The sequence below is a fragment of the Sceloporus undulatus genome, chromosome 2, assembly GCF_019175285.1.
Source record: "Sceloporus undulatus isolate JIND9_A2432 ecotype Alabama chromosome 2, SceUnd_v1.1, whole genome shotgun sequence".
Classification (NCBI taxonomy): domain Eukaryota; kingdom Metazoa; phylum Chordata; class Lepidosauria; order Squamata; family Phrynosomatidae; genus Sceloporus; species Sceloporus undulatus.
In genome coordinates this window covers 12383707-12407574 of record NC_056523.1, presented here as the reverse complement: position 1 = coordinate 12407574, position 23868 = coordinate 12383707, and the positions used below count along the sequence as shown (strand labels likewise).

At 42.0% G+C, this 23868-nt stretch overlaps 1 protein-coding gene across 1 annotated transcript in view; it reads right to left on the bottom strand.

Moving 5' to 3' along the window:
- LOC121921798 (complement C4-like) overlaps positions 1–18639 on the bottom strand; it is a 98258-nt gene extending 79619 nt beyond the window's left edge. The window contains exons 1-2 of the mRNA XM_042450346.1: positions 18487–18639; positions 11731–11920 (exon numbers count right to left, since the gene is read on the bottom strand). Of these exons, the coding sequence (XP_042306280.1) occupies positions 11731–11920; positions 18487–18563 (267 nt within the window). The 5' untranslated portion in view covers positions 18564–18639. The remainder of the gene's footprint in view (positions 1–11730; positions 11921–18486) is intronic.
- Between the last annotated feature and the right edge of the window lie 5229 nt (positions 18640–23868).

Genomic DNA, 23868 nt, shown 5'->3' with positions numbered 1-23868 from the left:
GGGGGCCAATACGAACCGGCCAATCCTCATGTTGAGCACCGGTGTGACAAAACATTCTGCACTGAATGCACTTCGCGCGAATGCAGATTGGCCAATTTGAATCATGCCATTGCGGAGGGACTCCCAGGTATGATGGTATTGTGCGAAATAACGTGAATTCGAATCGCCCAGTGCAGAAGACCCCCAGTTCCACACTCATCTGATAAGGGCTATTATTTTTATCCCGCCCCTCCGCACAACAGGCAACTAGGGCAGCTTACAACATTACCGAGGCGGCTTACAACATTATTTGGCTTTACTAATTTGCAGGCTTTTAAAGGAGGTGGTGGGGAGAGAAAAACTCCATGAACTCTGCTGAGAAAGGATTCGTAGTTTTTACCAGAGTATCCAGAGTGTCTGTCACATGGATTCAAATGGCTGCATATTTTTGGCAAAGGGAGGGCAAATAGATGCAAATTTGTGCAAGAAAGTGAAGACAGTTCAGCCTTGAGTTGATGCAAATGTGAGAAAATCCGTAGCAATTGTACAATACTTTTACGTGTAGACTAGGTCTGTGGCAGCCTGTGTTAAGTCATCTTTGCTTCTAGTGAGAATTCAAGCTTAAGACCCATTCCGTTGTCTCCTTTTCAGTCCATAGTGTAAGCAAAAGCCTCTTCCAGCACCACATTTCCAATTACTTGGTTTTCTTCATGCCAGTTTTTCCTCACTGTTTAGCTCTCACAATCATATACAGTGGGCCCTTGATATCTGCTGGGGTTTGGTTCCAGGACCTCCCTATGGCTACCAAAATTCATGGATGCTCAGGTCCCATTATATACAGTGGCAGAGTAAAATGGTGTTCCTTATATAAAAGGCAAAATCAAGGTTTGCATTTGGAATTTATATTATTTTTGAATATTTTCAAGCTGTGGATGGTTGAATCTCTGGGTAAAAAAAAAATCTGTGGATACAGAGGGCCAACTGTATAGAAATTGGGAGTACTGTGGATACTTTGATATTTAATGATATACAGTACCAAGGAGGAACAAAATTCAAAAATGCAACCCAGCGATGAAGCTCCAATGGAGGCTAAGGAAGAAACAAGGGTCTGCTGACACACAGCTGGCTCGTAGTCAGAATAAAACAGCTGATCTTTGGTAATAAAATTCACAAGAGGGGGGAAATGAAAACCCACACTCAGGCAGCGTAGTGGCAGCATCCTCATCTATCTTCTCCCCCCTTGTGTTCTTGCTGTTACCTGCTGTGCTTCACATAGCCTCAATCCACCACCTACCATGTTAAAAAATCTGCCAAGGTTTTTTGGGGAAGGAGTCAGTCGGAAGGGGGAACAACATAGCAAAGTAAAATGCCATAGCCGTTATTGTGTCCCATAAAATGTCATAAAACTACACTAAATAAGACTGGGAGTGGGGGTGGGAGAACTATGGGGCCATTCAGACTACCTTTTACCCTGGATCAGGAACCGAATTATGCACGTGAAGTTCATATTTGCCCTGAATCTCCCACAAGCAAATCCTAGGCTTCCACAAATGTTTCAGGGCAAATGCCCCTTAGCGTGGGTCATTTGGAATCGGGGTAAAAGCTGTATCTTTTGAAAAAACGGGTTTGGCGAATATGAACTTGCCCCTGATCATGATCGGGGCAAGTTCAGGGAAGGGATTTATGTCAGAGGGAGGGCAGAGGGTAGAACTGGAAAACGGGTGCCAAAGGGTGGCAAGAGCATCGGTGACAGAGGAGGAGCAGGAGGAGGAGGAGGATGAAGGAGCGGGGGAAAGAAGGGGGCCATGGAGGGCAATCGGGTTAACAGAGCAGGAGGAGAAGGAAGGAGCCAAAGGGTGGCAAGAGAATCGGTGACGGAGTAGGAGGAGGATGAAGGAGCGGGGGGAAGAAGGGGGCCATGGAGGGCAATCGGGGTAACGGAGCAGGAGGAGAAGGAAGGAGCAGGACGAAGGGCCAAGTTCAGGGTAGGTCAGAGGGAGGGCACAGGATGGAGCAAGCCTCTGCTCTTGCACCAGGCAGCTTTTTCTCTCTCTCTTTTTTTAAAATTTATTTTAGACAGACTATGCACATGTTTTTTGCTACAGGTAGATAGATATACAGATAGAATGTGGCTGCCTGCCTGTTCACTTTCCTTTTCATTTCCTTGCTTCCAGCAGCAAGGTACTTTGCAAGAGGCTTTTTTTCTTTCTGAATGCTTCAATGCAAATGTTACAAACGTTTCTCTTTCCAATTTGGCAAATTGATACAGAATGCTTTTCCTACTGTCTGTAAGGAATTCAGGGGTAGCTGAAGGAAAGCACAGAATGCATGGCATCCTTTTCTGGCATTCCAAGGTGAGGAATTTATTATTATTATTATTATTATTATTATTATTATTATTATTATTAGTGTTATTACATGTGTATGAGGCAGTCTGGGGTGGCAAGGGGGAAGGATGCAGGATGCAGAGATGACATTAGCTTGCATTTTGGGGTTGAAAACGGGGCCAAGGGAAGATCCATAACCTGCAGTGACCCAAATAACCACAACACACACACACACACACACACACACACACACACAAGGTTTCTAAATTTGACAAAATATGCACATACTGGCACCTGTTTTTTTTTAAAGGAGGGGAGAGCACACTTCCAATTGCCCAATGGGTGCAGGAAATGTCACCTTTGACGAAAGCGGAACTGAATTTGATTGACAGAAAAGGCACCTTCATTTTAAACCGATTTCTCTGCAGGAGCTTAGAAGGCATTCAGGGTTAAAATAGTAGTGGGCACTTGCTTGGGGGGGGGGGGGGGGGGGGGGGGGGGAGACTGAATCTTCCCAGTTCCTTCCAGTGCAAAATGGTCAGTATGAATGGGGCCTATGTTTGTTAAAAAAGTAACAAATCTAATTGCGAACCAGCATGGTGTAGTAGTACTGAATATACTCAGGTATATGTCTAGAAATTCTCTCATCCATCCAGCCTTTAGTGTGAGCACAAAAAGTTATGCCTGCCAGAATTTTATAAGTTCTTTGGCATTATTTTCCTTTGCTTCATTAGATCCTTTGTTACATGCCTCTAAGTTTTATCCTCAATTTATCCATGGGTCATATCAAAATCCATAATTTTGGTCTCAAAACCTGACCTCGGCTTATACATGAGGTCAGCTTATAGTCGAGTGTATATGGTAGTTTGAGTATTGGACTAAAGTTCTGGGAAACCAGGGTTTAAATCCCCACTTGGCCATGGAAACCCACTGGGTGACTTGGTTTTATTTGCACTGGTCAAGATACTCTGGGGCAGTGTTAGCTCAGTCTCCATTCCCATTAACTTGGTCTCCATTCCCATTAGCTCAGTCTCCATTCCCATTAACTTGGTCTCCATTCCCATTTGCTTGGTCTCCATTCCCATTAGCTCATTCTCCATTCCTGTTAGATTTATCTCCATTCCTGCACTGTGACAAGTGTCTGCACCAGTGTCTCACTGAGCTCTCCAGCACATCAGTCACCACTGCGGGTCACTTGCTTGTGAGGTCAGAACGAGGTGTCTGGGCACTTTGTTCTGACCTCGGAACAACTGACCCATGGCAGCCGCGGATGCGCCAGGCAGCCCAGCAGGATGGCTATGTAGACAACTGCCATGGCACATGGAGCATACAACTCCCTTGTTGCAACAGCTCCATTTACTGCTGGTCCATTTCCAGGCACAATTCAAATTGCTGGTTTTGACCTATAAAGCCCTATACAGTTTGGGTCCAGGATATTTGAAGGACCGTATCTCCCTTTACAAGCCCGCTAGATACTGAGATCTTCTGGAGAGGCCCTTCTCTCTGTCCCAGCACCCTCTCAGGCTCGTTTGGTAGGAACAAGGGAGTTCACCACGTTGAGTCCTTATATTGGGAGAAAATTGGGATATAAGTAAATAAAATTATAATAATAAAAATAATAATGATGCAGGAATGGAGGGCTCTGGGTGGTTTTAAGGCTGCTACAGGAGTCCTGGTGGCACAGTGGTTAATGCCAGCACTGGAGCCACAACATTGTGAGTTCAATCCCAGGGCTCCAAGTTTGACTCAGCCTTCCATCTTTTTGTAGGTCGGTAAAATGAGTACCCAGCTTGTTGGGAACAATTGGCTTACACATTGTAAAGTGCTTAGAGCTTGCTGAGTTCGCTATGGAGCAGTATAGAAAAGTAAATGTTATTGCTATTGCTATAGCTTGGTTCTGGTGCAGAATGTGCCAGATGTCATAAAATGACAGAGTTGGAAGAAACCCCAAGGGCCATATTTTGTCCCATGTAGACAAGGCCCTTGGGCAAGACATACTCTGTCATCCTCCGTGGAGGGCAAAGGCAAACTCCCAGTGTGAACCAATTTTGCTCAGTAAACCTCATTATAAGGTCACCGTTGTCAGAGAGGACTTGAAGGCACATAAAAACAACAGCAACAATTAACCTAATTAATATCAATGTGTTGGTTCTGATCTCTGGGCTACCCTAAACCAGGAAATAAAGAGACAGATATTGGCAAAGCGGGAAGGGAGCAGAAGCAAACGCATCAGCCTGAGGAACCATGCCAGCAAACCAACTCTTATTTTGCCCATTATGTATGGACTAGAGACCCATCATGGCATAGTGGTTTAAGTGTTGGACTCTGACTCTGGAGACCAGGGTTCAATTCCCAGCTCAGTCATGAAACCCACTGGGCAACTTTGAGCAAGCCACATGGTACTCAGCCTCAGGGAAAGGCAATGGCAAACTTCCTCTGAACAAATCTTGCCAAGAAATCCCATGATAGGTTTACTTTAGTGTTGCCATAAGTCTGAAACAACTTAAAGGCACACAACACACACATACACAACCATCTATGCTGCAGAATGAATAGTTTGACACTGCTTGAACTGCCATGGCTCAGTGCTATGGAAGTTTAGGATTTGTAGTTTTGTGAGCTATTTCACTATTTAGTTTTCCCTGTCAGAGAGCTTTGCAGCAAACCACATATCCCAGGATTCCATACCATAGAGTCATGTTAGTTCAAATGGTGTCAAACTGGATTATTTCTGCAGTGCAGATGCAGCCTGTAAATCCCTTTTGGCCTGCATTGGTAAGAACAGTACACAAAGAAACATACTTTCCTGATGTATATACGCAGGACCAGCCCCAACATGCTGAGGGGGCTGCTTCAACTAGCAGATGCTGGACTGTAGCCAGTGCTGCCACTCTACTGGTTTGTACTGGTTCATCCAAACCGGTTATTAAATTCTGACAGGTTTTCCAAACTTTTTGTTGTGGGGATAGAAAAATGAAAAGTTTGCTGCATCCTTCCCATCTGACTGGCCTGTACTTTGATTCATTCTTAGCTGCCCTCTCCAGAAACAGCAGCAGCAAGCGAAAAGCTTTCCAAGCCAATAGAGTTGATCACAAGGGAGGGATCCTGTGCAAAAACGGGATTTAAAGTGAAAAAACCCCACAAAAGCGGATTTATGATCAGACAATGTCCTGGTTAACCCAACATTAACCCGGACAGAAAGTAGAAAAGATATGCTAAAGCGCAATAGATTTTGAGATGAGGTCACTGTTAAGGTGCATTAACATGACATTAACTCGGCTAGAAAGTCAACAAAACGCAATTCTTTTTACTTTCGTAAAATCCTGAAAGTAAAAAGAATAATGTTTTGTTGACTTTCTAGCTGATTTAATGTTGTGGTAACCCTGATGTGTCTGAAAATCAATTACGCTTTTGCATGTCTTCTTAGGGTTTTTTCCAGGATTTTAAATCCCATTTTAAATCCTGTTTCTGCACGGGATTCCTCCCATGTGATAAACTCCAATGATAAGAAAGAGGAGAAAGAGGAATTGATGGCTACCTCACCGGCAGCCTCCATAGAGAGAGGAAAGGTAAGTAGGAAAGGAGAAAGGAAAGGAAAGAAGGTAGGCAATAAAGAAGAAAGGAAGTAAAACTATGGAGAATGACAGAGAGAGGGGATCGTCTGGAGAGTGTTGTATTCCGGTTCTTCCCCTCTGCTGCAGGCAATACACATTTGTCCAACTGATTCATCCTCTTCATGTCTGTTGTATATTATTGTTGGTTGTTGTTGCTGTTGTTGTTGTTACCATCCTCATCATTGCCACATGTTGTAAGGAAATGATGAATCATATTATTTTTGGTAAACATGTACACATTTTACATCTGCTTGAAACCACTGGGAGAGGTCATCTGGACTTTTGGGGCTCAGTGTCACCAGTATGCAGATAACAGCCAGCACTATCTCTCCTTTCCATCTGACTCCAAGGAGCTGAACCAAAGTTTGTTATTCGTAATGGACTGGATGACAGCAAGCAAACTGAAACTTAATCCAGACAAGACAGAGGTGCTCCTGGTCAGTTGTAAAGCAGATCAGGGAACAGGGACTTTTCCTGTGCTGGAAGGAGTTACGCTCCCCCTGAAATCACTGGCTCACAGCTTGGCTGTGCTCCTGGACTCCACTCTGGGCCTGGATTCCCAGGTTTCAACAGTGTCCAGGAGTGCGTTCGCACAGCTAAAACTAGTGTGCCAGCTGCGCCCATTCCTTGAGATGCCAGAGCTGGCTATGGTGGCATATGCCTTGATTTCATGTTTGGACTACTGTGATGCACTCTACCTGGGGCTGCCTTTGGAAACTGTTCAGAAACTTCAGCCAGTTCAAAATGCTGCAGCCAGAATGCTTACCAGGGCCAGATACAGGGAGCACATAACTCCCTTGCTGAAACAGCTTTGCTGGTTATCAGTTTGTTTCTGGGCACAATTCAAAGTGTTGGTCATGATCTATAAAGCCCTTTATGGCTTACATCCAGACTATCTGAGAGACTGTGCGGCTGAACAGACTGCTCTTTTCAGGGCTGGATTGGGGCTCCAGCAACTACATGCTATGGCCCTGATCTGTCCTTTCCGCAGCACAAAAAAGGAGCCTCAAAAAGCAGGTCCTTATTGTGCTGTGGAAAGGGCGCCATAGCTGCCGATGCTTTTTTAGTGCCTCTTTGGCACTGCATTATCTGGACACAGTGCCAGAGGAGTGCCATGACGCCACCCACCATGCGGTGGGGCATGCAGCGTCACACCGGCATGGAGGCAGAGTCGCATGCATCATGAAGATGCCATGCCCCCACTCCGCCCCGATGCCGGCCTTTATCTGCAGTCTGTCGAGGCTGTGTATCTCCTCATACGAACCTACCAGAGGTTTACGATCATCACGAGAAGGCTTTTTCTTGATCCCACCACCAACATCAAAGGCTTACTTAGTGAGGACACAAGAGAGAGCTTCCGTTAATGATTTTAAAGGAGTCTAGGTGGCTCCCTCCTTGCTTCCCTTTTGATTGCAAGCAAAAACTTTTTTTTTTGGTTTGTTTTAATATGTAATCACTCTTAGGGAGGCTTTTTATTGGGGTCTGTGCTATGTTTATTTAAGTAATGTTTAGTAATTTTTAAAAATGTAATTTTATACTGTTTAAATGAAGTTATTTTAATTGTTTTTAACATCTGTATTGGTAAGATTTTAATCAATGTTATCAGGGAGCCGCCTTGAGTCCCACTCTGGGAGAAACAAACAAATAAACAAACAAGCATACATTCATTTTTTGGGAGAAATAGTACTGTACAGAACTGGTTTTGATTATTTTGAATAGGGCCAATGAGCATATAGCACTCCAAGGGGATTAAGTGTTTCAAAATCAAGCTGTATGTGCACTAGACAGTTATGGAAGTGTTATTTTGTTCTTCATCTCATTTATCTTCAGATAGCCTTATTCAAAGACAATCTTTCCTCATTACTGATTCAGCAGGCTTGTAAAAGTTAGTTTGGGGACTCCAATTCCCAATTCTCAGGCCTAAAATCTTATACTCAGCGCTCATCCACTGACAGTTTTCACATAAGGGGTCCTTTTCCTAGAGGCCAAGATTCTGTCTTCATAAATGAAAGAGCTATAAAACAATCGTATAAATAGCAAATAAAATAAAATAAACCTGCAGAAATATTTATCACACCATAACTTTTTGTTAGCGCTGTTTGTTTTTATCAGATCAATAAAATTCTACCTAGACTGGGCATATGGGTGTGCAGGTAAACGGAGAAGCCAAAAAGGAATCGAACCACCATGTGGTGCCTAAATAAATGCACCCAGCTGGACTCTGAACTTTACTTAGTTCTTCTGCTTAGCCTTACTCATGGGCAGGCAAGACTTGTCATTATTACCTGGTTTTGATAGAGTTGAAAGGAAAACCTGTAAATAGGTCTCTTCTTTTGTTGTTAACTGCCCTCCAGTGGACTTCTACTCATGGCGACCCTGTGGATGATACATCTCCAAGCCCCTCCATAATTGGTCTACTCAGGTCCTGCAGGCTCATGGCCATGGCATCCTTGGATCTATCCATCTGTAATGCAGTCTTCCTCTCTTTTTTCTGCCCTCCGCCTTTCTTAGCATTATTACTTTTTCCTTTTTTTTTTAAATAATCTTTATTAATTATATACAATTAAAAAGAAGGATAACCAAATTTTACAACTTATACATATCAATTTCTTAAGCTAACCCCTTCTATGCCCTCCCCCTTCCCCTCATAAACTTAGATGTCTGCTGCCTGTCTTAGCTATTTTATATCTCTTCCCCAATAATTTTACATTTATCTCCTTTGTCTCACAGTTATTACCACCTCTTTTGCTTACTTGTCTAAAATTGTACACTTCACAATCTGTGTTACTCTTATGATCAAGACGGATTATTTTAATCCCTCCTTTCTATCTTCACCTTCAGCTTATACCTTTGTTACTCTATTACATTGTTACTTTAGCTTTTTAGCTTTCCCTTTATATATAATTCTTTCAAATTTAACTAAACTAAATCATCCTCTTCTCTTATATCCTCTTTAAGCCTCATAGTCAACGAGTCCATTTCAAGCATTTCTAAACTTTTCTCCATCCAATCTTCAATTTCTGGTATCATTTCCTTTCTCCAAAATTTTGCAAGTGTAACTCTGGCAGATGTAATAAGATACAACAATGGTTTAATTTTCTTTCTAGCTTCTTTGTTCTCTACTATATTTAGCAGATACAATTCTGGTGACATCTGTAATTCTAATTGCATTATTTTCATTATTCTTTTATGTACTTCCGTCCAATATTTATATACTTTGGGGCATGTCCACCACATGTGATACAAACTTCCCACTTCCTTCCCACATTTCCAACAATTACTTTTCTCGTTTTTGTAAATTTTTGCCAATCTGTTTGGAGTTAGATACTACCTGTATAGCATTTTGTAGTAATTTTCTTTAATATCTGCACATAACGTAAATTTTAAATCTTGGCCCCATGCTCTTTCCCATGATTCTAATTGGATATCTTTGCCATTGTATCATATGGTGTTTTATCTGTTCTTGTTCTAATTCTATTTTTATTAAAAGATTATAAAATTTGGAGATTTTCCTTTTTCCTTTGTCTAGTATAATTAAATCTAATTCTGTTTTTTTGGCTGTTATTCCAAATTGTCTTTCATCTGTTTTGAATCTTTCTGACAATTGATAATATAAATACCAATTTACATTCCATCCTTCATCGTTCAATTCCTTTCTTGTTTTTATAGTTAATTTCCCGTCTGCCATTTTCAAGATGTCTTTATATTTTAACCATTCTTTTCCTTCTAATTTGTCTCTCTTTAAAATTGCCTCATGTGGCGATGCCCAATCTGGTAATGCTCTGTATATTTTCTCTTTATATAATTTCCAAACCTGCCATAATGTTTTTCTCACAATGTGTTCTTTGAATTCTTTATTTAATTCTACTTTATCCCACCATAAACACGCATGCCACCCATACTTTAGGTTAAAGCCTTCCAAATTCAATAATCCTTCCTCTTTTAGTTCTATCCAACTATTTACCCATTCCAAACAACATGCATAAAAGTACAATTTTAAATTCGGGATCCCTGAACCTCCTCGCTCCTTAGCCTCTGTCATTACTATCCATTTTATCCTTGCCTTCCTCCTTGCCCATACAAACCATTTCAAATCTTTTTCCCATATTGTGAAGATCTTTTTATTATATATTATTGGTAGGTTTTGAAACAAAAATAGAATTTTAAGTAATATACACATTTTTATTAAAGCTACTTTCCCTAATAAAGATAATTGTAACCTATTCCATTTCTCCATATTTTTTTTTATTTCTTGCCATCCTTGTTTATAATTATTATCAAATAATTCATTTTTTCCCCGTAATATATATCCCTAAATATTTAACTTTTTTTTGGATCTTAATTCTATCTTTTCTTGTAAAATCTCCTGGTTCTTTTTTGTTACGTTACATACAATCATTGCCGATTTTTCTTTATTTATTTTTAATCCAAATTCATCTATAATTCCCAAAACTCTAGGTATATTTTCTAGGGGTTTTTCCGTTACCAACATCATATCATCTGCATATGCTCTAATCCTTATCTCTTTTCCTTTATATTTACTGTAAATCCTTTTATTGTATTGTTTACTCTAATTCCGTTACATAATATTTCTAAGCACATAATGAATAATAACGGGGATAATGGACATCCCTGTCTGGTACCCTTCTTTATTTCACATTTTTTTGTCCTAATACCATTAACTAAGATTTTTGCTGATTGTTCTTTATAGATTTCTGTTATCCAATTTACTATGTTGTCTCCTAGGTCTAATTTTTTAATTATTTTTTAACATAAATTCCCAATTCAAGTTATCAAATGCTTTCTCTGCATCTAAAAATAATATAGCCACATCTTTACTTGGATTTTTTTCATAGTATTCGATTAAATCTATTATTATCCTTATATTTTGTTTAGCTTGCCTGTTTGAGAAAAATCCACACTGATCTTCATTTATCCAATCTTTTAATATTATTTTTAACCTTTCCGCCAAAATTGATGTAAATATTTTATAGTCTGTGTTTAATAATGATATCGGTCTATAATTTTGTGGTACGTTTAAATCTTTTCCTTCTTTCTTCCTGTGTTCTTCACTGTCCAGCTCTCGCTCTCGCGTCCGTACAGGGTGACTGGGAATACAGTGGCTTGGACAATTCTAACTTTCGTGTTCAGCTTTATGTCTTTGCACTTTAGGATCTTGTCCAGTTATTTCATGGCTGCCCTTCCAATTCCTAGTCTTCTAAATTTTTGACTGTAGTCTCTGTTCTAATGAATGATTGTGAGCAAAGGTCTAGGAAGTCTTTATTTTAATTTCCCCATCTATATTGAATTTATGTAAATCCTCCACAGTCATTTATTTTTGTTTTTTTTTTAAAAGTTCAGCCGTAAGCCTGGCTTAACATTTTCTTTTTCGGCTTTTTTTAGCAATTGTTGCAAGTCTTTGTTGTTCTTTGCTAGAATCATGGTATCATCTGCATATTTTAGATTGCTGATATTCATTCCTCTGATCTTTCCTCCTTCTTCCTCCAAGTCTAAACCTGCTCTGCATATATTTACATATATGAAACTATAGGTTTTTACTAACATCTAGTGGTAGCCATGCTGGCCATATAGCAAACTCAATAACATCCAAAGAGTGATTGATACCTTTATGGGACCAACCAAAATGCACAAGGTTTTAATTGTTTTAATTGTCACTCAGCCACATGTTCAGGCTAAGAGTAGTAGCATGGATGATGACAGGACAGTTCTGGAATGGACAGCAGTGGGTATTGTGTAGCCTGTCCTACCTTGCAGGGGTGAAAATGCAAACTCCCATGTGTGACACCTACCTTCACCATCACTTTTCCTACAGAGCCATCAGATGGAAGGTTGAATGGCACCTCTCGAGAACACAGGAACCCATTATTCTCATTTCGGAAATATACCACCCCTGAGAGTCCGGAAGGGGCCCCCTCAACCTGCAGTGCAACTCCGACCTCTGTGCCTACAGTCACCACACTGGGAGAGATGATCAGCAACCTGCAAAGGGGAGAAAGCAGAGAGAGATTGTAAAGATTAAACACAGTTACCCTGCTGCTTTTCCTCCAATGAACTCAAGGTAGGATACCTGGCTCCCCCTCCTCCTCCTCCTCCTCCTCTTCTTCTGACATTATTCTCTTCTTCTCTCCACATTATCCTCACAATAACAGATAGGATGATGGACAGCCAGCATGGCGTAGTGGTTTGAGTGTTGGACTATGACTCTGGAGATCAGGATTTCATTCCCAGCCCGGCCATGAAACCCGCTAGGTGACCTTGGGCAAGTCACATACTCTCAGCCTCATGGGAAGGTAATGGCAAACCTCCTCTGAACAAATCTTGCCAAGAAAACCCCACGATAGGTTGACCTTGGGGTCGCCATAAGTCAGACACGACTTGAAAGAACTCAACAACAAGAACAAGAACACAGGCAAAGCCTCCCCTACATGAAATGGTTGGACCAGAAAGGTGTTGGATTTCGGATTTTTAATTTATTTTGGAATACCTGTATTTGCATATAGGTGTATAATAAGAGATCTTTTTCAAACTTGTTTCTGTTTCTAAAAATATACTACTGACCATTATTCTGTGTAGACAGTCAGCATGGTGTAGTGGTTTGACCATTGGATTATGACTTTGGAGACCAAGGTTCAAATCCCCACCCAGCCATGGCAACCTACTGGGTGGCTTTGGGCAAGTCACACTCTCTCAGCCTCAGAGGATAGATAACAATGGCAAACCCCCTCGGAAGAAACTTGCCAAGAAAACCCCATGATAGGGTCGCCACACAACACCAACACAAACAAGTGGAATAAACAAACAAATCTAGACTACACCAGTTTAGCATTTCATCCTATAGACTTTCATCCTATAGACTTCTAGTGTGGTGATATTTGTTTTTGTTTTTGTTTGCCAGAGAGCTCTAGTCCAGTGCTTCTTAAATTAGCTGATGTGTAAGACCAGAAATTGTATTTCTCAATGTGCCAGAGACTAGTGCTAGATTTGTACCCATTGGTCACCATTTTTTCTTTCCTTCATGGAAGTTCTCCAGGGATCAACAACTGATGTATCAAGTGCTACCACCAGTCCATAGGCCATCACTTTGAGTAGCACTGCTCTTGTCCATTCCCTTGAACATCCGCACTGAAGCTCTGTAGCAAGAGAACTCTAGTCCTCCCACCAATGGCTTGAGACCCATTGAAACCAAGTAAGCTTAAGTTAATCATGACTAACCTGTCTCATTTATCTCTGTGGTTATACGTGAAATACAACAAAGGCTGGATCCAATTCAAAGACAAAACCATTGCATCATACCTATTAATCCCAGTCTTCATGGGTGGAGTGCTGTTGCTTGTGTAACCAAAAACAGTACAACTCAACACAGTCGGGGAAATTTCGGCGGGGTTGAGAGAATGCCAGGGCTTGCAAAAGAAAGAGGATGTGGATGGGTGATAGAACAGAGTATGCGAAATTACTTTTTAAAAGTTACTGTTATCGCTCCAGGGCTCCAAAAAGTCATTTCCATATCCATTTTTTAAAAAATGTCTTATCATTCAAAAGTTTTACTATTTTATTACTTTTTGTTGCCATAATAATGCTGCAAGCCACAGACCTGTGGTATAAAATCTGCTTAAATGCTGAACCCACACACACTTTAAACTATTGTTTTTATGTGCTTTCAAGTAATCTCCATCATGGGTTGCATCTACACTACAGAGGTAATGCAGTTTGACACCACTTTTAGTGTTGTAGCTCCATCTTATAGAATCTTGGGGTTTGTAGTTTTAAAAGGTCTTTAAACTCCTCTGCCAAAGAATGCTATGTGTGCGTGCGTGCTGTGTGCCTTCAAGTTGTTTCCGACTTATAGCGCCTCTAACAGAATTTGTTTGGAGGAGGTTTGCCATTGCCTTCCCCTGAGGCTGAGAGCATGTCACTTGCCCAAGATGACCCAGTGGCTTCAGTGTTGGTGCCTCACCAAACTACACATCCCAGGTTTCTGTAGGATGGAGCCTTGGCAGATACATAATACCTTTATACCTTGTTAGTCTCTCCATTTCTTTTTTGGCATTTGGTGTACCTCCTGGTGTAGTGTTCTTCTGAACACAGATTCAAACCATGGTCTCCCATAGTCCTAATCTAACACTCATGGCATTACACTCAGCACAATAAGGACTCAGCAAATGCAAATGGGAAACCATTCAGAGTCAGGGGCTTTCCCAGCAGATAATGATCACCAATTAGCAGACACTAATCCTCTTTTGCATTAGCCTCCCAGCCTGAGGCCTGCCATCAGCAACAGAACAATACACATGCAAATCACTCTTGCATTCCCAGTCTCACACAGATATATAGACCCACTTTTTTCCAGGCAAGCATTCTCTGAAGATGCCAGCCACAGATGCTGGCGAAACGTCAGGAAGAAAATTTTCTAGAACATGGCCACATAGCCCGAAAAACCCACAAAAAAACACTCATGGCATTATTCCATGCTGGTTCTCTCACTATCATAGAATCATAGAATCATAGAGTTGGAAGAGACCGCAAGGGCCATCCAGTCCAACCCCCTGCCATGCAGGAAATCACAATCAAAGCATCCCCGACAGATGGCCATCCAGCCTCTGTTTAAAGACCTCCAAGGAAGGAGACTCCACTACACTCCGAGGGAGTGTGTTCCACTGCTGAACAGCCCTTACCATCAAAAAGTTCCTCCTAATGTTGAGGTGGAATCTCTTTTCCTGCAGTTTGCATCCACTGCTTCAGGTCCTAGTCTCTGGAGCAGCAGAAAACAAGCTTGCTCCCTCCTCAACATGACATCCCTTCAAATATTTAAACAGGGCTATCATATCACCTCTTAATCTTCTCTTCTCCAGGCTAAACATCCCCAGCTCCCTAAGTTGTTCCTCGTAGGGCATGGTTTCCAGACCTTTCACCATTTTAGTCTTCCTCCATTGGACATGCTCCAGTTTCTCAATGTCCTTTTTGAATTGTGGTGCCCAGAACTGGACACAATATTCCAGGTGGGGCCTGACCAGAGCAGAATATAGTGGCACTGTGACTTCCCTTGATCTAGACACTATACTTCTATTGATGCAGCCTAAAATCGCATTGGCCTTGTTAGCTGCCGCATCGCATTGTTGACTCATGTTCAACTTATGGTCTACTTGGACTTCTAGATCCCTTTCACACGTAGTTTCATTCAGCCAGGTGTCTTCCATCCTATATCTGTTGTTTTTCTGCCCTAAGTGCAGTACATTACATTTCTTCGTGTTGAATTTCATTTTGTTAGCTATGGCCCAGTTTTCTGGTCTGTTCAGGTCATTTTGAATGTTGACCCTGTCCTCTGGGGTATTAGCTACTCCCCCTAATTTGGTGTCATCTGCAAATTTGATAAGTATACCCCCAATTTTGTCCTCCAAGTCATTGATAAAGATGTTGAATAGCACTGGGCCCAGGACAGAGCCCTGTGGGACCCCACTGGTCACTTCTCTCCAGGATGAAAAGGAGCCATTGTTGAACACCCTTTGGCTTATGCTGGTTCTCACCTTTAACTATGTAGGTAACTAAAACCAATAAGAGTTGCACAGCAAAAACACTGCAAAAAGATATTAATTTCAAGCAACTATTTACTTCCCAGCTGGGGGAGTAGAGAGACAGGGATGTAGCCGGGGGGGTGTCTTGGGGTCCGAGCCCCCCCTTCTGTTAGATAAAATGAATGGTGTGTGCTGCTGCGCTGCCTCACCCAAGCCCCATTATAATGGTGGCACTTAGTCTGGACCCCCCCCCCCCTTCCCAAAATCCTGGCTACGTCCCTGAGAGAGAGGAGGGAAGAAAAAATTCCTCAAAACATCATCCAAATAACCATGCAGAACAGATTGAAGCCTTAATCCTTGTGTTTTGTTTGACATCTGAAAGCAAGGCTCCTTACTGACCTTCCTCTTTTTTTAAATAAACAAGGAGGTTTTGCTGGTGAAGGTGATGCTGGGGAATCATGAATTTCCACTCTTTCGCAATATTGATATTGGCTGCAGTCCACAGAGCAGCAGTGTCCTGGACTAAGTCTTCTGGCTGTTGTATGTTTTTAGATAGCAAAATGATTCTGGACTTTCCAGTGTTGCACAAACTATCAGGTTTCTGGGCTTCTTTAAAAAAAGAAAGTGTCCTTTTTTATATATGCATGCATGTGTGGTGAGTGTGTGTGTTGTTCTTGATTTCTCTACATAGCTGCACAACCACCACATTGCTATCTGCATGCCAGCACACCAGTGCAAAATCTCAGACTTCCCCCACAGTGTCACCCTACTGATCTACATGCAGGGTGTTTACAAAGCCCTTAGCCTTCTCTGCCAAAGAGTGCTGGTGCATCACAAAACTACAAATCCCAGGATTCAGTAGGACAGAGCCATGACAGTTAAAGTGGTGTCAAACTGCATTATTTCTACAGTGTAGATGCACCCTTAGACTGCAATCCTACGTACCAAGCTGCAAATCCTATTGCACAAAGTGGTGCTTACTTCTGAGCAGACGCAGATAGTACCATGAACAGTACCGAGAGCTCATCCAGCTCATTCACAGCACCAGCAAATCTCAGGAGACAGAACTTTGGAAAAGTGACTTTCACACAAGTTGGAAGTAAGTCCCACTGGGCTTGCTTTCAGGTAAGTGCTCATAAGTCTGCGGACTGAAATGACTAGCTAGACTGCAACACCGGTGTGGAAGCATGCATGCAGACCTGCAATTCCAAGCATTCTTCACTACTGACTGTGCTGACTAGCACTCCTAGGATGTGGTATCCTGGTATTTCCCACCTCTGCTGCCATATTTTAGCCACACTCATTGCTGTTGCATGCCTTCCTGTCATTTCTGATTTATGGTGACCCTAAGGCAACCCTATATGGGAATTTCTTGGTAGGATTGCTTCAGAGAAACTTTGACATTGCCTTCCCCTGAGTCTGAGAGGTCACTCAGTGGGTTTTATGGCTGAGCAGGGAATCTGAATCCTGGTTTCCAGAGTCATACCACACATTCAGACCACTACACCGCAATGGCTCTCTAGTGTGACTTGCCGAAGGTTACCCAGCAGGTTTCATGGCTGAACTGGGACTCAAACCCTGGTCTCCAGAGTCGTTATGCTACACTCAAACCACTTACTTGGCAGTAACTCTCATTTAACTTAATGATATGATTAATTTCAGGAAAATATGTATAGGACTGTACTCTACCTCAAAACTGTACACTTTTGTGAATAATAAATTGTTGTTGTTGTTATCATCATGAGCCTTCACATCATTTTTGATTATGACAATCCTAGAGTGGAGATTTTCTTGGCCAGTAAAATATCCTGAAGGTACCAGTTCTTGGCTGATCTTGGAAGTTTAAGTAGAGTCAGCTCAGGTTAGTACTCAGATGGGATAGTGCCAATGAATAAGAATAGGTTTTAGTTCAGAAAAAGTGATTTGCAAATCCATCTCTGTGTATTCTTTATCTAATAAAACCCTATGTATATGACTATACTCATGGGGTCACAATAAGCGAACAGAGGACTTGAAGGCACATGTTTCTGTATATGTGTCCTGTGCCTTCCTTTCTGACTTATGGCAACCCTAAGGTGAACCTAGCATGGGGTTTTCTTGGCATGATTTGTTCAAATGAGGTTTGTCATTGCCTTTCCCAAAGGCACACATTTATGACAATCTTAAGGCAAACCTATCACAGCATTTTCTTCGGAGATTTGTTCAGAGCAGGTTTGCCGTTACCTTCCTCTGAGGTTGAGAGAGTGTGACTTACTCAAGTCCACCCAGTGAGTTACAATGACTGGGTGGGGATTTGAACCCTGGTCTCCAGAGTCATAATCCATTGCTGAAACCACTACACCATGCTGGCTGTCTACACAGAATAATGATCGTCAGTAGCATATTTTTAGGAATAGTAAAAAAAAGTTTGAAAAAGAGGCTTATTTTTTCTTCCCATTATCTGAGCACTAGTGAAGAATTTAATAACACTACTTATTATTTATATCACATTCTTTCCGCCTGTCTTGCTGTTCAGCACATTTTCCCTCATAGAATAGTCTATATTACATAAAATTAATATGTTCCGATAATGCAATTAAGCGATCCTATAATACTCAATCATCATTTTTTTTAAAGCGAGGGGAAGGGCCAATAGTCAGTAGCAATACACATTATCATTTATTCTGTGGAGTTTTAAGCCATTTTTACCGACTCAGAACAATCCATTACAACCATACAAGAATTAGGTCAACCGAAACGAGAAAGCGGCAGAGTTTCATAGCCCACGCCATGCAGATTCTTTAAAATGAAATGAGGGCTGCCAGCCTCCTGAGCCCTTCATTTATTAGCAGCAGACTGAAGCCCAACAGGTAAAGTTTAATTTAATGAGGCTGAAATCTCTACTTGTTTAACTTCTTTTCTGTGCCTTAAAGTGCCTTAGAGCACTGAAGGTCTTCAATCAATCAATGAATCAGTCAATAAGTTAACAATACATTAGAGAGATGCTAACAATGGAGTATGATATATAATTTATCTCCCTTTTCCCAACATACTTACCTTGGAGCTTGGTGGCTCAGGGCTATCAAAGCCCCCATCCATGACAGCCAAAGCAGTAGCCACTTTCCAGACCACATCTCTGCTCTGTGTCTGTGCAGGGTGGATGTTTCCCCTGCTTTGAGACTAGGAGGGGATTTTGCAATTCACAACCCAAGCTGAGGAAGGAGAGAAGGGAGGGTTGATTTGTTCTTGTGATAATAGTGTCCCAAGGCTCTGCCCTCGGGGAGGCATTACTAAAACACTTTGGATGCCCTCCAGCAGGAAAAAAAGAAACCAAAATCATCATACAGGCAGATGAAGAACCCAGACTTCATATGAGCAGATCATATGAATCATAGAATCCTAGAGTTGGAAGAGACTTCAAGGGTCATGCGATCCAGCTCCATTCTGCCATGCAAGAACACACAATTAAAGCACCCCCAACAGATGGCCATCCAGCCTGCACTGAACGCTGTTACCTTCCAACCAAAGTGGAGCCTATTTATCTAGCTGCTTTGATTGTTCTTGGACAGAGAAGCGGGGTATAAATAAAGCTTTTTAATTGTATTTATTATTTATTATTACTTGCATTTGCATGCTTTCAAACTGCTAGATTGGCAGAAGCTGGGACTAGTGACAGGTGCTCACCCCATCATGTGGCACTTGGGCTTTGAACTGCCAACCTGCCGATCTTGCAGTCAACAGGGTCTTAACTGTTTGAGCCACCGTATCCCTGTCCCTTCTATAAAATGACAAAATCAAGGTTGGCTTTTCGGAAATCGTATATCTTTTAAAATATTTTCAAGCCATACATGGTTGAATCCGTGGATAAGGATTCTGTGGATACAGAGGGCTGAGTGTATATGCTAATTGCATGATTACAGGGTTGTTCTGCATATAGCTTATTGTTATGGGATCGTTATTGCTTTAGCCCACTGTTATACCAGGATTGTTCTTCTAATTAATTGTCATGTTGCCTTGTTGTTTTTGCATTGTCTTATACATTTGGCTCCCATCTCTAACACATGCAACTCATCCTCTCATCGCCCGCAAAGTCTATGTATCTGCACATGGATCATAGAATCATAGTATCATAGAACTAGTCGGGGGTGAGCACCTGTCACTAGTCCCAGCTTCTGCCAATCTAGCAATAGAATCATAGAGTTGGAAGAGACCACAGCGGATACCAAGGGCCTACTGTATTCAAACAGAGTATCAGTTAGTCAAGCCATTTGTTTATTTAAAATATTAGAATCATACAGAATCACAGAGATGGAAGAGACTGCAAGGATCGTTCACTCCAACCCTTGCCATGCAGGAAGACACAGGCAAAGCACTCCTTGTCATAGATGGCCATCCAGCCTCTGTTTAAAAACCTCCAAAGAAGGAGACTCCACCATCCTCTGAGGGAGTGTCTTCCACTGTTGGACAGCTCTTACCCTCAGAAGGTTCTTTCTTCCTAATGTTTAGGTGGAATCTCTTTTCCTGTAGTTTGAATCCATTGCTCCGTGTCAAAGGGGATTTTCACACAGGCAAAAGTGACGGGAGCATAGAGGGATGCTCTTGTCACTCTTGTGCAATTGCGCAAAGATTTTCAGATGACGCATGGAGTTGTGATAATTGTGTCATCCCGCTATGCTCCTGTCACTTTTCCCCATGTAAAAATCCACCTAGTCTCTGGATCAGCAGAAAATAGGCTTGCCCCATCCTCAATATGACATCCTTTCAAATATTTCAACATTATCATTTCACCTCTTAACCTTCTCTCCTCCAGGCTAACCATACCCAGCTCTCTAAGTCTCTGTAAGTAATACCTTTCCCAAGGTCTGGATCCTAAGATGCAGAACAACTGAAAGCTCATGGCATACCATCTAACCATGCTGATCTATATGGTACAGTCCCAGTTAATCCTCTGTCATAACAGATTTTCAGATGTTTTAAAAATGTCCCAGAGTGCATCTACACTGTTGAAATAATGCAACTTGACACCACTTTAAGTGCTGTAGCTCCACCCTATGGAATCCTGGGATTTTATGAGGTCTTTAGCCTTCTGTGACCAAGAAGGCTGGTGCCTCACAAAATTACAAGTGCCAGGATTCTGTAGGATGGAGTTGTGGCAGTTAAAGAACCATATCATATTATTAAACAAACCCAGCAGACAAACGTAAAGATTCTCCCTCCGCGTAACTCTTCTCTTCAGGTTGTAAAAGCATTGGAGAGCATGGTAAAAGTGCCACTTTTGCCAAACAGATTTTTCCAGCTTAGCAAATGGGACACTTCGACGACACTTTTATGACCCTCTCCCATGGTTTTGCAACCGGGAAAGAATGAAAGAGAATGTCATGCGGAGGAAGAAAAAAAATCCACATCTTTCCATTTGCCTTCCCAGTTTGTTTAATAATGAGATAAGGCTCAAAGTGGTGTCAAACTGCATTATTTCTACAGTGTAGATGCACCCCCAGTTTCTCACTCCTGTCTGCGTATGTGCCTTCAAGTCGCCTGTCAACTTATGGTGACCCCATTAATTTCATAGTGTTTTCTTATGCAAGGAAGACACAGAGGTGGTTTTAGTAGTTCCTTCCTCTGCAATATAGCCTAGAGCCCCTGGTGTTGCTTTGCGATCTTCCATCCAAGTACTAACCACAGCTATCATTCTTGGGCATTTTTGACCTCTAGGAAGCCCTGAAGGCCACAAAAACAGTCCCAGCAGGGGCCCACTTGAGACCTGCAGACCTCATTTTGCCCACTTCTGCAGTAAAGTTACCAATTTGAGGGCCAAAACACACTGCAGAAATAATCCAGTTTGAGACCACTTTAACTGCCCTAGCTCAATGCTAGGGAGTTCTGGGAACTGTAGTTTTGTGAGACATTTAGCCTCCTTGGTCAGAGAGCTCTAGTGCCAGGACAAACTAATTCCCAGGATTCCCTAGCATTGAGCCATGGCAGTTAAAGCGCTCTCAAACTGGATTATTTCTGCAGTGTGTTTCAGCCCTGAGTTACATTAGTTAGCTACTGATGATTTATTTTTAGAATATATATCCAAAGCTGTCAGGGCAACATACAATCAAATCTGTTTAAAAACAGCATAAAATATTAAACAGAGCTAATTTACAGTCTAAAGGGGGGGGGGACCACTTAAAACCACATCAACTGGCCTTGGAAAAGCAAAGGTAAATGGCTCCCATGACTTGATGTTGTGTCGGGAAACTTAATTTGTTGTCTTTACTCCTCGCAAGGTTGGTGGATATCTTTCCATTGGTAAACAACAGCAACAAAAAGGTTAATACTATAATAATAATAATAATAATAATAGTATAATAATATGACAGTCCATGTGTTGTAGTGGTTTGAGCATTGGATGATGGCTCTGGAGACCAGGGTTCGAATCCCCTTTTGGTCATGGAAACCCACTGGGTGGCATTGGGCAAGTCACACTCTCTCAGAGGATGGCACTGGAAAACCTCCTCTGAAGAAACCTGTGCCAAAAAAAAAACCACAATAGGTTTGCCTTAGGGTTGCCATAAGGCAGAAACAACTTGAAGGCACACAATAACAACAACGGAATGGCACAAAATTCCCATCAACAGGCCTTAAAGAGAGCAAAGAGCAACTTCTAAGCATTGAAGAGAGGTGGTTACTTTCGACAAGAGTAAAGTAACTTTGTTCCCCTTCTGTGCCTGAATTGTGAAATGCAAATCTGTTGCCTTGCAATTTTCCCTTGAAAAACAACAAGAACAGCTGTTCACAGCGTGCCATAAATCTCTGCTCTCCACAACTGAACTGCTTGCTGCCCCCTGAACTATTTGGCTTTCTAAATCTGAATTATTTGGCCTGTCTGGGATGCTGGGAACTAGGCCCCACGTGATTAAGGGGAAATCCACTTCCCCGAAAGAAACAGAAAGTCACGGTTTATAGGGAAAGTTTCATTTGTGAAAGAACAGGATCAGGGCTCTGGTGGCATTTGGAAACAACACAACAAAAATGCAGGGCTGCGTGAGTGACTGGGGAAGTTGTTGTTGTTGCTGTGTGCATCCAAGTCATTTTTGACTTATGGCGACCCTAAGGCCACCCTATCATGGGGTTTTCTTGGCAAAGCTTGTTCTGAGGGGGTTTGCCATTGCCATCCCCTGAGGCTGAGAGAGTGTGACTTGCCCCAGGTCATCCAGTGGGTTTCATGGCCGAGCTGGGAATTGAACTCTGATCCCAAGGCAAAGTTCCCAAGGGAATACGCACAGAGCAAATAGAAGTGTTGTTGTTGTTGTTGTTGTTATTTTCTTATATCCCACCTTTCTCCCAACATAGACACTCAAGGCGGTGAACATCATGTATAAAACAATACAATTAAAAACAGTATAAGAATATTAAACTATATAAATATAAAATTTAAAAAATAATTTAAAAATTTAAGGAGTTAAAACAATTATAAATTCAAATATAACATGTGAAAATAAAAACCATTACAATTTATAATAAACAACATTTATTCTAGTGTTCTAGGTGTGAACAATTTTCAACGCCTGACTCTCTGCAATGCTAGAAATTTATGGGGTTTTGCGCTCGAGCAGGGAATCGAACCCTCATCTCCAAAGGCTTTGGCGGCATCCGCACTGCAAAGGTAATCTGGTATGACACCACTTTAACTACCAGGGCTCAATGCTATAGGAACTGTCGCTAGCTCTGGTGCCACTGCAAACCCCAATTCCAGAATTCCATAGCACTGAGCCCTGGCAGTTAACGTGGTGTCAAACCGGATTATTCCTGCAGTGCGGATGGGCTGATAATCCAACGCTCAAAGCACTCCACCATGCTGGTGAGACCATGAGCCATTTGGTGTCTTTTTGGGGGGGTGTTGACAAGCTAAGCAGGTGAGCAGGGTGGCTGAATGAATGACTCCTTCTCCCTCCATGGTTAATTAGCAGCTCATTAAGCGTGCAGTTGGGGATGATATTAATTAGCGCTGATTGGGAGTGAGGAGTGGAACCCCCTAATAAATCCCCCTCCTCCCTGCCTCTCTCTCTGGTTTTAATTAAGCAAAACAGCCAAGTAATTAGAGGACTAATTAGCGGAAGAAAAATGAGCGGGCATGTCTGAGCATCTCATTGCTAAGCTGTTGTTGTTGGACACGCTCTGTCATTCAATCTGTTTCATTCCCCCAGTCCCCCCTCCATCCTCATGTTTTCAAGACCCTTTCCGCTTAGCTTCAGGTTCAGTTGCAAAACCAATCAAGACAGGCTCCTGTGCAAAGGCCGTTTCTGAGTACGTGCAGAGTGCATTTCCATTCCCAGAAAGGCAGCATACAAATAAAAAAGTGGGATTGATGCAACCTCTGGATGGTGTTGAACTGTCAGTCCCAGCATTTTTCACCATAGGCTATGCTGGCTAAGGCTGCTGGGAATTGCACTC